General features: G+C 41.9%; 1 protein-coding gene across 20 annotated transcripts in view; it reads left to right on the top strand.

Annotated features, from left to right (window-relative positions):
* The window catches only part of fbrsl1 (fibrosin-like 1), a 744,900-nt gene that overhangs the window by 437,216 nt on the left and 295,334 nt on the right, over positions 1 to 12,350 (top strand). For all 20 annotated transcript variants that reach the window (XM_068006148.1, XM_068006144.1, XM_068006153.1 and 17 more), the window contains one exon: positions 2,484 to 2,519. In XM_068006148.1, the coding sequence (XP_067862249.1) occupies positions 2,484 to 2,519 (36 nt within the window). The remainder of the gene's footprint in view (positions 1 to 2,483; positions 2,520 to 12,350) is intronic.

Below are 12,350 nucleotides of genomic sequence, written 5' to 3'. Positions count from 1 at the left end.
GGGGCAGTTAAGTCTATTTCTGGGACCATGGCTAATTCCAGCCTAACACAAACAAGCAATCTGGAGATATTTCTCAAAACTGCTTGGGATGTTCTTAAAATAGAAGTGCTCTTTCCATACGAGGAAACCAAAGACACAGCAGTGTACTCTGGAGGGGAGGGGGGGGGAAATGGGATCTTCATTTTTTCCCCCCTTAATGTTAGTTGACGAGCAAGCTTTTCTCTACTAATGAAAGGTGGCTCTGTTTGGGCTCTGTGATTTGCTTTGTCGCATGCTTTGTACGGCTTTCAAGCCCCAATATCAGTGCACAAAACCAACAGTGTATGCTCCCAAAATGAGATTTTCTTATCATTTCTTTCACTGTGGGGTAATTGGAACTTAGCAGCATATTAAAAGTCTGATAAGTGACATTCGTATTTTGTTGTTTTGACCCAAGGGAAGCAGGGAGCGTTTTTGCCTTCTCTTTTATTTGTCATACTAATCCCTTTGATGTTCGTACTGCTCTAGAGTTCTATATAGAGCCATGCACAATGGTTAAAAGGGTTTTTGCTGTTTCTTGACCCGTCAGCTTAAGAACTTGCCGTTTTTTTGTAAATTGAATGGATCTCCTTCATTATCATTTAAATGAGCCCTGTATCCTTCCAAATGCTGAAATGCTGAAATTTGAATGTGGTTGTAAAGCTGTGATAATTTGAAATATTCATTCCCTCAAGGGTAACATTTCAGAGGCACTGAATGCCATTGTTACGTGTTCTCATATTTTTCTGGGTGAGATGGGAAAATAGACTGGTAATTGTCTGCTGAGCCTCTAGAATGGGTGCTCCAGTTAGTCGAGACATAGGCTCTAATTGTCATGGGGGGGTTGCTGATGAATCATGGTGTATGCGTGCAGCAGCCAGGGCCAAATTGAGTGATATAGCCAGAGCTATGTGCAAATTGGCAATTATTAGCACAGCAGAAAGGCTGGCAGGTGTAGAATGCCTTCTGAGCTTTTGATTGAAATAGGAAATAGCAAAATTTCTGTGATGAAGACTGGCTGATTGGGGCTGATGAAGCAAGTATGGCTGGCTAGCTCAGAAACCTGACTGAAGTGGAGGTATACCGATTATTGGAATATTTGATTAAATTCTGATTACAGCACTGGTCGATTATTAATTTCATAGCTGAATACTCTTTCAGCTACCACATGTTTGCTAAAGAGCCAATGATTAGTGCCTTTCTTATGATAGAAAATGTTTCTTCAACAGCGACTCTGCTGCTTTTGTGTCATTCACTATATTTTGTGTCACAGTTTATCATCAAACAGATGGTCACTCTTGGCTGTTATCCATTGGTTTTAAGACGGCGTGTGTGCTTTACACTAGTCGGTTGTGGTAGAAAGACCATGGAAGTGGAAATATAGGGATGCCACAATGTTTTGTAATTTGCCAGTGCACTTACCCTGTATATTGCTTATTTGCCAACATTCAAGTTTTAATTCCCACACATTCCATTATATTCTGATTCAAAGGTATGTGAAGGGATAGCATGCTGCCACTGAAAATATTTGATTGGTTTATCCCCAATTTTGTCCTCTCCTCATCTGAAGATGCTGACAGTTGCTGGAATACGGTTCCACAGGCACTGGTACCTCTCCGAAGTGGTCTAGATAGTGAGCATTGGCAGACTATTTGACCATGGAGGACATCACACCTGAGCTCGATCCTGTCCTCACCCAGCAGCCCCACACAGGCTTTGCAGAAATAGTCTGAATGCAATCAAGAGTAGGAGCCTGTTTTTTTCCCCCCCCCCCGCTCCTTCACTAACATGGGGCACTGAGTTGACACTCCGGCACTGTAGCTACAGCTAATTTGAATTGAACCTGGGACCTTCTGGTCTGTATGGCTCAGTAATGCACAACCTGGTGCATTTATTCACTAAGCCAGAAAAGGGTTTGTTTTAAGAAATGTGCAATTCCTTTCCATTTCCGATATCCCTTTTGAGATTTGCCATATATTGGTATCAGTTTACAGTGAGCATATATATGGCAAATTGTTATTGGATGAAAATGTGCCAAACTAGACTTTTGGAAACTATAAATTATAATGTGTAAAATGCAAGATATATTGCAATATAGAGAGAAACCAACATTGAGACCTATGGGTATCAATCAAATGGTTACAAAAGGGTCAGCATCTCTTTGGTTGAACTTTATAGTTCCATATATCTCAGCAGTGTAACCCTTTTTAAAATATTGAGTTCAGTCAAAATGATAACCGGAGCTTTCAAAAACTTATAGGCCTGACAGAAATGTGCGACAATGTAGTGATGAAATATGTAACCAAGTCCATTAACAAGTAAAGCATAGTTGGCAATAGTTCAATTGCTTAAAAAATTGCATAATCGCCTCCATTACTATACTGGAGGCCTGTTACTGGGTGTTAAAAATATCATGGAAGTTCTGCAGAATCTAATGCATTTTTCCCCCTCTCTTTTCCCCACAGAGTTCTGCTCATTCGTTTTCAGGACGAGGATACTCTGTAAGTCATTGCAAATCTTTGAATGTTATAGTCCAATTCTCTTGGGTATCGGTGCTCTGTTTCAGAGCTAATTGCGTGTATTTCAGCGTATACATGCACACACAGCCACTTACACAAAGTAATAAATTGCAGAAATGGGCTTCCAGCATGGGACTTCATTACATTCATGATAAAAGGTAATGTTAGTTCCTACTTGGTTTATGCAAGTCCTACAACCATGAAAAGAAAAGGCTAGGTTTAGCCATCCTCAGCATATTTTAATTGCTCTCCTCAACCCTTTTACCAGCCTAACATATGTTTTCAGCCATTTGTATGTTCTTTTAATTCTGATTCCAGGAGCCTTGTAGACCCCAATAAAATTGGGGTCTACAAGGCTGCAGCCGGTTGAAGAAAACCGGATTTAACAACATAAACAGTGGGCGCTAGCTCACGGCTGCTGATTTTTTTTTGGTTTTGTTCTCTGGATGTGGGTGATGCTGGCAAGGGCACACTTTGCCAATCCCTAGTTATTATGAGAAGTTGATAGTGAGCACATTTTCTTGCTAGGTCACTTAAGTGGCATTAAGAGTCACCCACATAGTGTGGGACTGGAGTCACATATCGGTCAAACCGGGTAGGGGTGGCAAGTTCCCGTTCCTGAAGGACTTGTTGAACCAGTTGGGTTTTTATCACAATCTGGCAACTTTTCTGGTCATTTCTTTTTCTAGGTGCCAGCTAAAAATCACCAACTAAAGGAAGGCCAATGTAAAAGTGGTTTTCTTGAATTTCTAAAGCAGCCACAATGCCTGTAATACCTTTTTGCTTTTGATCATGCATGCAAATCCCATTTATATACAATACCCTCTGTGCCTCTCCCCTATTCCCTGGGCCAATCAATTGCCAGTGCCGATCACCAGTGCTGGGATCCAGCACTGGTGGTACTTGCTCTTCAGCCAGAGGACTCCTGAGAGTGCTGTTTGGAAGTGGGGTGAGCTCATCATCCATAATGTGAATGAAAACACCTAGTTAAACCAGAGTTAATAGATTTTCACTTAAGACTGTGGGTGGTGGGTTAGCTGCACCCATGGAATGAAGCAGAGGTGTCCTGCTTACATGCAACCTTTTGCTTAACAAATTGGACTCAGTAGAGGCCAGGCTGCTTGTATTTCTGAATTATTTCTATAATTTGTATTTTTTAGTGATTGATAAAAGTTGATGTTTTCAAGATGTGGCTTTAATAGGTGTGTTTTAGCAGCATTTTTAAAAAATACACAAAATAACAAAGGAGAACATCACTCCCTATATATTATTGACAACTATTGTTGAATTGCAATTGGCTGATGATGGTTAAAATCTCTGGAGTGTCTGTTTATGTAGAATGAGAAAACAACAATGGTGTGTAGGAATATCTGATGTATTGCTGTGAAATGCTGACATATCGACAACAATGGACCTGGCACTGCTTGCTTGGCGAAAAGAGAAGTGACTGGGTGATTATCAGCCTTAACTAGGGCTCAAGTCCGTCATTCTTTCAGCAGATCCTTTGCTAGAGTTCACCTGACGTTCATATTTGTCGCTCAATCACACAATGTAAAGACTTTTACATTTCCACAACATTTCTTTAAAAATATATTATATTTCAGAAATGTGTTCATATCTTCAAAAGCCCAAAACACCGCCCCAGCCCCCGTTTGATGCATTCTTTCCATTGCAGCTGAACCTAGTATGAAATTATTGCGTGGTCAGGATCATCAGTCGGTGCAGTCCACCCATGTGATTTCTAGCTCCTCCATCCACACAGAGATAAATAATAAGGGATTAGAAACTGCAGTAACCAAAGAAAACTCAACTTACAGGAAAGTTAGCAGCTTGATTTCATGGTTCTGGGGATGCAATTACAATTGAGTGAAATAACCTGTTTGCCTTGACATTGTATTCATTCATCAGAGATTCGCAGACCGTTAGAGGTTTAAAATGTACCGTAATAATATGTCTTGCAAACTTTTAATTACAGTGGAATATTTTCCCAAAAATTGTTTTCATATTGCTCCATTTTGCTGGTAGAATTGATGGCTGTAGTGTAACACATTTGTGCATCAAAAATGTATAATCTGGGCATGACAAACTCACCTTACTGGATTTTATGGCTGAGCGTGTTCAATTAAAGGGATTAGATACAGGAAGTTATCTTTAATTTCTCATAAGGGGAGATGACCGTAGTTGGAAAGGCTTTCTGCAGCCTACACTTTCAGAACAAAAATTTCATTTTCCATGTAGGTAGCCCATGGCTACCTGATTCAGAGGGTTGTCAGTTTAACTCCACATTTTAGCCTGAAAATGTGGAATTCTGCATTGTTTTCAATTTTATAAGCTTCTGGGGGCCTGTAATTATTTTTGTGAACGCAGTGGATGTGTTTTTGCTAACCAATGAATAACAGCCAGTTTCCATCAAGCATAATCATGAGCTCACAAAATGCCTACAGACTTAATAATAGCAGCAAACTCCATACTCCCAGATTGAAGTACTTGGTGATGTTATTGGATCTTGTTACCTCTTAAAGTTGCATTCAGGGGTCAGCAACAGGGATTGGTAAATGAGAGAAATTGCCCATAACATCAAACTTGGAATTGCTGAACAAAGTGCTTACATTGAAAATTATTTCTCCCCCAAATGCCAGTAATACAGTGGTAGGGAGCACCAGTTTGTAATGCCACAGCGTGGAAGGATACAAGTTCAGTTTCTCCACTCTACTGAATTCTTGATCTCAACTGCAGTGAGCAGGTGCGCACTGAAGTCCCAATCCCTTCCTGAGGGGGAGGGAAAATTGGAGGATCAGTTATCACCACCAAAGCCATTCTGAAGAGCAGCATCAGTGGAGGTTTGGGTGCAGGTTGCCTGACCTTTCAATCATAGATGTTTTATAGGGGCAGGAGCAGTGGGGTGTGGGGAAAGGAGAAAATAAAATTAATACTTCCCACCGATAGCTACCTTTTCCTTTAGCAGAAGTATTCATTAATGTGGTATGTACTTAAATGGAATTGACTGAATTATAATGTTTCCTAAAATCAGATTATTATAATGTTTTTTTTTATTCGTTCATGGGATGTGGGCGTCGCTGGCGAGGCCGGCATTTATTGCCCATCCCTAATTGCCCTTGAGAAGGTGGTGGTCTGCCGCCTTCTTGAACCGCTGCAGTCCGTGTGGTGAAGGTTCTCCCACAGTGCTGTTAGGAAGGGAGTTCCAGGATTTTGACCCAGCGACGTTGAAGGAACGGCGATATATTTCCAAGTTGGGATGGTGTGCGACTTGGAGGGGAACGTGCAGGTGATGTTGTTCCCATGTGCCTGCTGCTCTTGCCCTTCTAGGTGGTAGAGGTTGCGGGTGTGGGAGGTGCTGTCGAAGAAGCCTTGGCGAGTTGCTGCAGTGCATCCTGTGGATGGTACACACTGCAGCCACTGTGTGCCGGTGGTGAAGGGAGTGAATGTTTAGGGTGGTGGATGGGGTGCCAATCAAGCGGGCTGCTTTGTCCTGGATGGTGTCGAGCTTCTTGAGTGTTGTTGGAGCTGCACTCATCCAGGCAAGTGGAGAGTATTCCATCACACTCCTGACTTGTGCCTTGTAGATGATGGAAAGGCTTTGGGGAAGACAGGTGGTGAGTCATTCGCCGCAGAATACCCAGCCTCTGACCTGCTCTTGTAGCCACAGTATTTATGTGGCTGGTCCAGTTAAGTTTCTGGTCAGTGGTGACCCCCAGGATGTTGATGGTGGGAGATTTGGCGATGGTAATGCCGTTGAATGTCTTGGGGAGGTGGTTAGACCCTCTCTTGTTGGAGATGGTCATTGCCTGGCACTTGTCTGGCGCGAATGTTACTTGCCACTTATGAGCCCAAGCCTGGATCTTGTTCAGGTCTTGCTGCATCCGGGCTCGGACTGCTTCATTATCTGAGGGGTTGCGAATGGAACTGAACGCTGTGCAATCATCTGCGAACATCCCCATTTCTGACCTTATGATGGAGGGAAGGTGATTGATGAAGCAGCTGAAGACGGCTGGGCCTAGGACACTGCCCTGAGGAACTCCTGCAGCAATGCCCTGGGGCTGAGATGATTGGCCTCCAACAACCACTACCATCTTCCTTTGTGCTAGGTATGACTCCAGCCACTGGAGAGTTTTCCCCTTGATTCCCATTGACTTCAACTTTACTAGGGCTCCTTGGTGCCATACTCGGTCAAATGCTGCCTTGATGTCAAGGGCAGTCACTCTCACAATGTGAACGATATAACATTAAACATGTGGTATGATTCTGCTTCTCCCCTTAGTATATAAATAAATGTGTTCGACTTCTGTTTTTATAGCATCCATAAGCTTTATAAAATCTCCAAGGTCCTCTCTTCAGGTAACAAACTATTCCCACTTGGCCATTATCACCACATCAGCATTACCTGCATTTCATGTATGACTAATGCAGCCAGTCCTGCAACTGCAGGTTTTCCTTCCATTGTTCTTATGGCGCTTGCTAAGAGATACAGCCTTGTCTGGTGACTTAACAACTACACTCTGTAAATGCGTATACACGCAAACTTTCAAGCAAACGTAGGGGATGCCTGCTGTGAGGGTGATGTGATCAGACAAGGCAGAATTTGTAAATCAATGTCATGTCAAAAGAGATAAAACCTGATCAACGTGGAGGGGGGGGGGGGGGAACCTCAGCACAACGCATTGATAGAAAAAGTAGCTTTACAAACGTTGAAGGGAATGAGAGGCGATAGAAAATCAATCCTAACAGAAGAAAATTTACTGAACAATGTAAAATAATTGTGCCCTTTGACTCCCAACAAAAACCTTAGTAACAATGTGTCTGCTACATTTTGAGAGTTCTTGGCTGTGATAAGTGAAACCATATGGAAGCTGAAGTCATCAACTCTTACGCAGATACTGGTGTTTAACATTTACTTGGAGGTCTGTATTAGTTAATATTTCAGATCAATCTTCAGTCTGTGCTGAGATAGCCAACTTCAGCCTGAACAGTAACTGGGGCATAACCAGGGACGTCAACTCTGTTTGGACGTATTGTTGGAAGTCTCACCATATGACCTCCCGCCTCCAACTGCCTCACCCAGTCAAATAGCCTTTTTTCCCCATCTCCAATATTTTGATAACTAATAAATGAAAGTGTTCAAAGAAAAAGAGAAAAACAGGAATTTTTTTTTAATGTCCTTATGATTTTTCTCCTGGGTTGTTCACAGCAATATCCAGGAGATTAATCTTTAATTCCTTGAGACTCGAGGACATTCCTGGAGGTTTGGCAACCCTCGGTATAACCGTTGGCCTCAGCGCCCCTAGGCTACGGAGGGAGAAAACTTGGCCGGAGTTTCTACCACCGATTCCTGAATCAGTGACGCCTGCTGGAAAGTACGCATGTGGACTTTGGGCGAGGACAGGATCAGCTGCCAAATATCCTGTAGATGCTGGCTATGTATGCTCATATGTGAGCAAGCTAATGAAAAGCTGCCGCTGGCCATGAAACAGCACCCTAGGAAAAGTTCAACAACTTTAGGAAAGGAAGGAAATAAGTCGGTGAGAAGAAGAAGAAAAAGAAAAATGTGGTTACCAAGATAAGGTGCCTTGCAAAGATACCTTTTCAGTAAATCGAAAAATATGCAACAATGCAAGCTGCCTTTAACATTCTCATCCCTCCATGGTCTTGCCCCTCCCTATCTCTGTAACCTCCTCCAGCCCTACAACCCTCCGAGAATTCTGCGTTCTTGTGCATCCCTGATTTTCTTTGCTCTACCATTGGCAGCCATGCCTTCAGCTGCCTAGACCCTAAGCTCTGGAATTCCCTCCCTAAACCTCTCTGCCTCACCACCTCTCTTTCCTCCTTTAAGACATTGCTAAAAACCAATCTGTTTGACCAAGCTTTTGGTCACCTGTCCTGACGTCTCCTTCTTTGGCTCGGTGTCAGTTTTGTTTTGTCTGATTATGCTCCTGTGAAGCGCCTTGGGATGTTTTACTACGTTAAAGGCGCTATATAAATGCAAGTTGTTGTTGCGAGCAATTCATGTAGGAGTCCATGTGAAGTAACTTGATGGAAAGCTCTGTATTTTTTAGAAAAATAATCCCATTGCGTTAGCTGATTTCATTCTAATTTTTAAAATCCCAATACTGGGAGACTGGATCCCGACATTTACACTACTAAATTCGGCACTTGTCTCCCAGTGCCAGATTCAGAGACAAGTCAAAAACTGGGTTTAGATCACCATTTCTTGAGACCCGGGTGCAAATCAGCCAACTGCCCTTTTAACTGCAGCTGCATGTCTTGGGGAAAGGAGGAAAGAGAATTAAAGGATAAAATCCCTCCAACATAAATAAATGCTTATTAGTAGTTTAGGAAAACTAACTGGGAGAATTCAGGCAGAAAAAACGTATATCTGGATCAGTGCAGTACAGTACTTGCAAAGATTTATGATGTGGAGATGCCGGTGATGGACTGGGGTTGACAATTGTAAACAATTTTACAACACCAAGTTATAGTCCAGCAATTTTATTTTAAATTCACAAGCTTTCGGAGGCTTCCTCCTTCGTCATTTACCTGACGAAGGAGGAAGCCTCCGAAAGCTTGTGAATTTAAAATAAAATTGCTGGACTATAACTTGGTGTTGTAAAATTGTTTACAATTTGCAAAGATTTAGGGGAGGGGGACATCTCCTCACACTGTCTGGAGATCAAAGTAATGAATTTCCAAATCATTATCTCTTCTGTAACTGCTGTTCATTATGTTCCTATATTGTTACTTTTTCTATTTTTTTGTGTACTTTATTATTATTAATCAGACTTAATGTGATTCTGTTTTAAAACTTCATTCACTGGTGATAAGGTCATTGCTGTGTTAATGGTAACTGGCAGGATTGTCACTGAAAGTCATAGCATTTGATTAGATTTGACAGATTTACATATTACACAGACAGCCACAGATAATGTCCATATCCCTCTTAGTGCAACTAAATTGTTCCATGTAGATGGTACTGATATACTGTATATCCAACTGATGGGGCGGTTCAGGCTACATTTGGCATAATTATGACCTGCTCTAATATTCTTTGACTTGGGTTCCTAACGCACTCTTGATAGTTTAATCCTTGCAGTTGACAAATGAACAGGAACATTTTACTGTTACACTTCAATAGCATGTCTATGATTTCCCAACTTTATTCTCAGCTATCTAGTATTTATGTCATGAGACAAGTGGTTCCATAAACATAATTTAGGCTACACTCCAATTAGTTACTACTGAGCCAATTTCTTAGTACATGGCTTGTCTCACACCAGAACTGTATAAAAACCCATTGTGAACTGGAATTATACTAATGTCTTTGGGTTTCCCTTATACACAGATATAGTAATAGTAATAATTTTCCAAATCTTTATACTTTTGCAACTGTTGACTCCACACTTATTTTGATATGCGACAATCACAACCAACAGAGGGGATTTTTGGGGGCGACAAACTCTCCCTGTCTGGCTGGATTCAAGCAGTGTCTTTTATACTCTGCACATTGTAACACAGTTCTTTTCTCCAAGAGGGCCAGGAGGGTTGGAAAGCCAGGTGCTGCTAAGTGCCATTTTGTGGTGCATGCCAAATAGGATGAACCAAGCCCTTTACTTTCCCCTCCTTTCAAGCTAGATTTAATGTTGTCACTAACTTTATTTCTTTTTTTAGGACCAATGCAATTTTAAAAAATTGCACTTATGCCAACACACGCAGGCTTTGCAGGTGATCTGAATATGCTTTTTGTCTAATTAATTCATCACCTCAAATTGCTCACACCTCCACTAGTGACAGACCTATCATGACCAGCACTTCACACGAATGCTGTACACCCCAAAATGCACTCTCCAAACACCAGCCAAGTTTCAAAGGACAAAATTCACAATTGTACTGCTGAAGCTACAGCTCAAGTGAACATTGTATTTAAAAGAAAGTCACACATTCATAACTATGCTTTACTGGTCAAAACACGAAGTTACTTTGTTACTAAAGGCCTTGGCAGGCCAATGCCAAAATCAGCTCCCTGCATCACTCTCCTGTGTTAATATTTCAGACTGCCACTGGTCTCCATAAATGTGATGAGCAGCTATAGTGGGCAGGATAAGGCTGCTCTGCTGAAAAGTGGTTTTGTTGCCATTTTCCGTCTAGAGGTTGGATTGTTCATTTTAGCAAGTGCCATCAATGGCACAAAAACAGTGAAGCTGCATTCAATGACACTCATATAAGGTAAAGGCACCTTAACTGGTACTGCTGCCTAATAAGCTGGCTACAACAAACCTCACCCACCTAGGACAAGAGACTTTGGGAGTTTAGTGTACAAGTACTTGAGGTTATGTTATTTTAGTTTGATTACAATATTTGTGTAGAAATGCAGTCAGAATAGAAAGTTGCCGTGCACAGGGAAGTTTACTCTGTGTATCTTGCTGTGTTATGTCAGACCTGGAAATGCTTAATTGCCGATATTCAGGATGCCAAAAGAGAATGGAGTTCCATGCTGTATAAGTGACTCCCCTCGTCTTGATGAATACAAAGTTTGTGGCTGGGTTATTTGTTTAGTCCACAAACGTTTATTTCAGGTTTGTAGGTCATGGGGTAGAATAGTGGAGCTCTGTATTGGTGCTTTGATATGCAGTACCACTGGATGTACAGACATGACTTTCAGTTTCCAATCTCAGCTGATTTGCTGGTGGCAGGCATGTTATGAGTGGCTGCCAGGCATCTTCTGGTGACCAGCCAAGAGCAGCGTTGTCAGCTTGACTTCTAAAATATTACGTCAGAAATGAAAGGTACAAAGTGCAGTTGGGAGCCTAGCAATAGGGGAATCTGGAGGGAAAGCAATGCATGCCTTTATAGAATAGTCGTATTCTCAAAAAAAAAAGTCAGATCATGCGTATTTATATGCAACTTCCTGACCCTGTTAGCAGAGAACAGAAAAATTGACTTTATACGGTGCTCCCCAGTGATAAGGCCAAAGTCCCTTATGATAAGTGATGCATTTCGGTAGGAAGAACGAGGAGAGACAATATAAACTAGAGGACACAACTCTAAAAGGGGTACAGGAACAGCAATCTGGGGGTATATGTGCACAAATCGTTGAAGGTGGCAGGGCAGGTTGAGAAAGTGGTTAAAAAAGCATACAGGATCCTGGGCTTTATAAATAGAGGCATAGAGTACAAAAGCAAGGAAGTCATGATGAACCTTTGTAAAACACTGGTTCGGCCAAAACTGGAATATTATGTCCAATTCTGGGCATCGCATTTTAGGAAAGATGTGAGGGCCTTAGAGAGGGTGCAGAAGAGATTTACTAGAATGATTCCAGGGATGAGGGACTTTAGTTACGTGGATAGACTGGAGAAGCTGGGGTTGTTTTCTTTGGAACAGAGACGGTTGCAAGGAGATTTGATAGGTATTCAGAATCATGAAGGGTCTAGACAGAGTAGATAGAGAGAAACTGTTCCCATTGGCAGAAGGGTCAAGAACCAGAAGACATAGATTTAAGGTGATTGGCAAAAGAACCAAAGGTGACATGAGGAAAAAATTTTTTACACACCAAGTAGTTAGGATCTGGAATGCATTGCCTGAGGGGTTGGTGGAGGCAGATTCAATCATGGCCTTCAAAAGGGAACTGGATGAGTACTTGAAAGGAAAAAATTTGCAGGGCTACGTGGATAGGACGGGGGAGTGGGACTTGCTGGATTGCTTTTGCATAGAGCCGGCTCAGACTAGATGGGCCGAATGGCCTCCTTCCATGCTGTAACCGTCCGATGATTCTCTATAATTCTGTAAGTTAATGATCTTAGCTGT

The sequence above is a fragment of the Heptranchias perlo genome, chromosome 25 (genome assembly GCF_035084215.1).
Source record: "Heptranchias perlo isolate sHepPer1 chromosome 25, sHepPer1.hap1, whole genome shotgun sequence".
Taxonomy (NCBI): domain Eukaryota; kingdom Metazoa; phylum Chordata; class Chondrichthyes; order Hexanchiformes; family Hexanchidae; genus Heptranchias; species Heptranchias perlo.
This window is presented reverse-complemented; position numbering and strand designations above follow the sequence as displayed.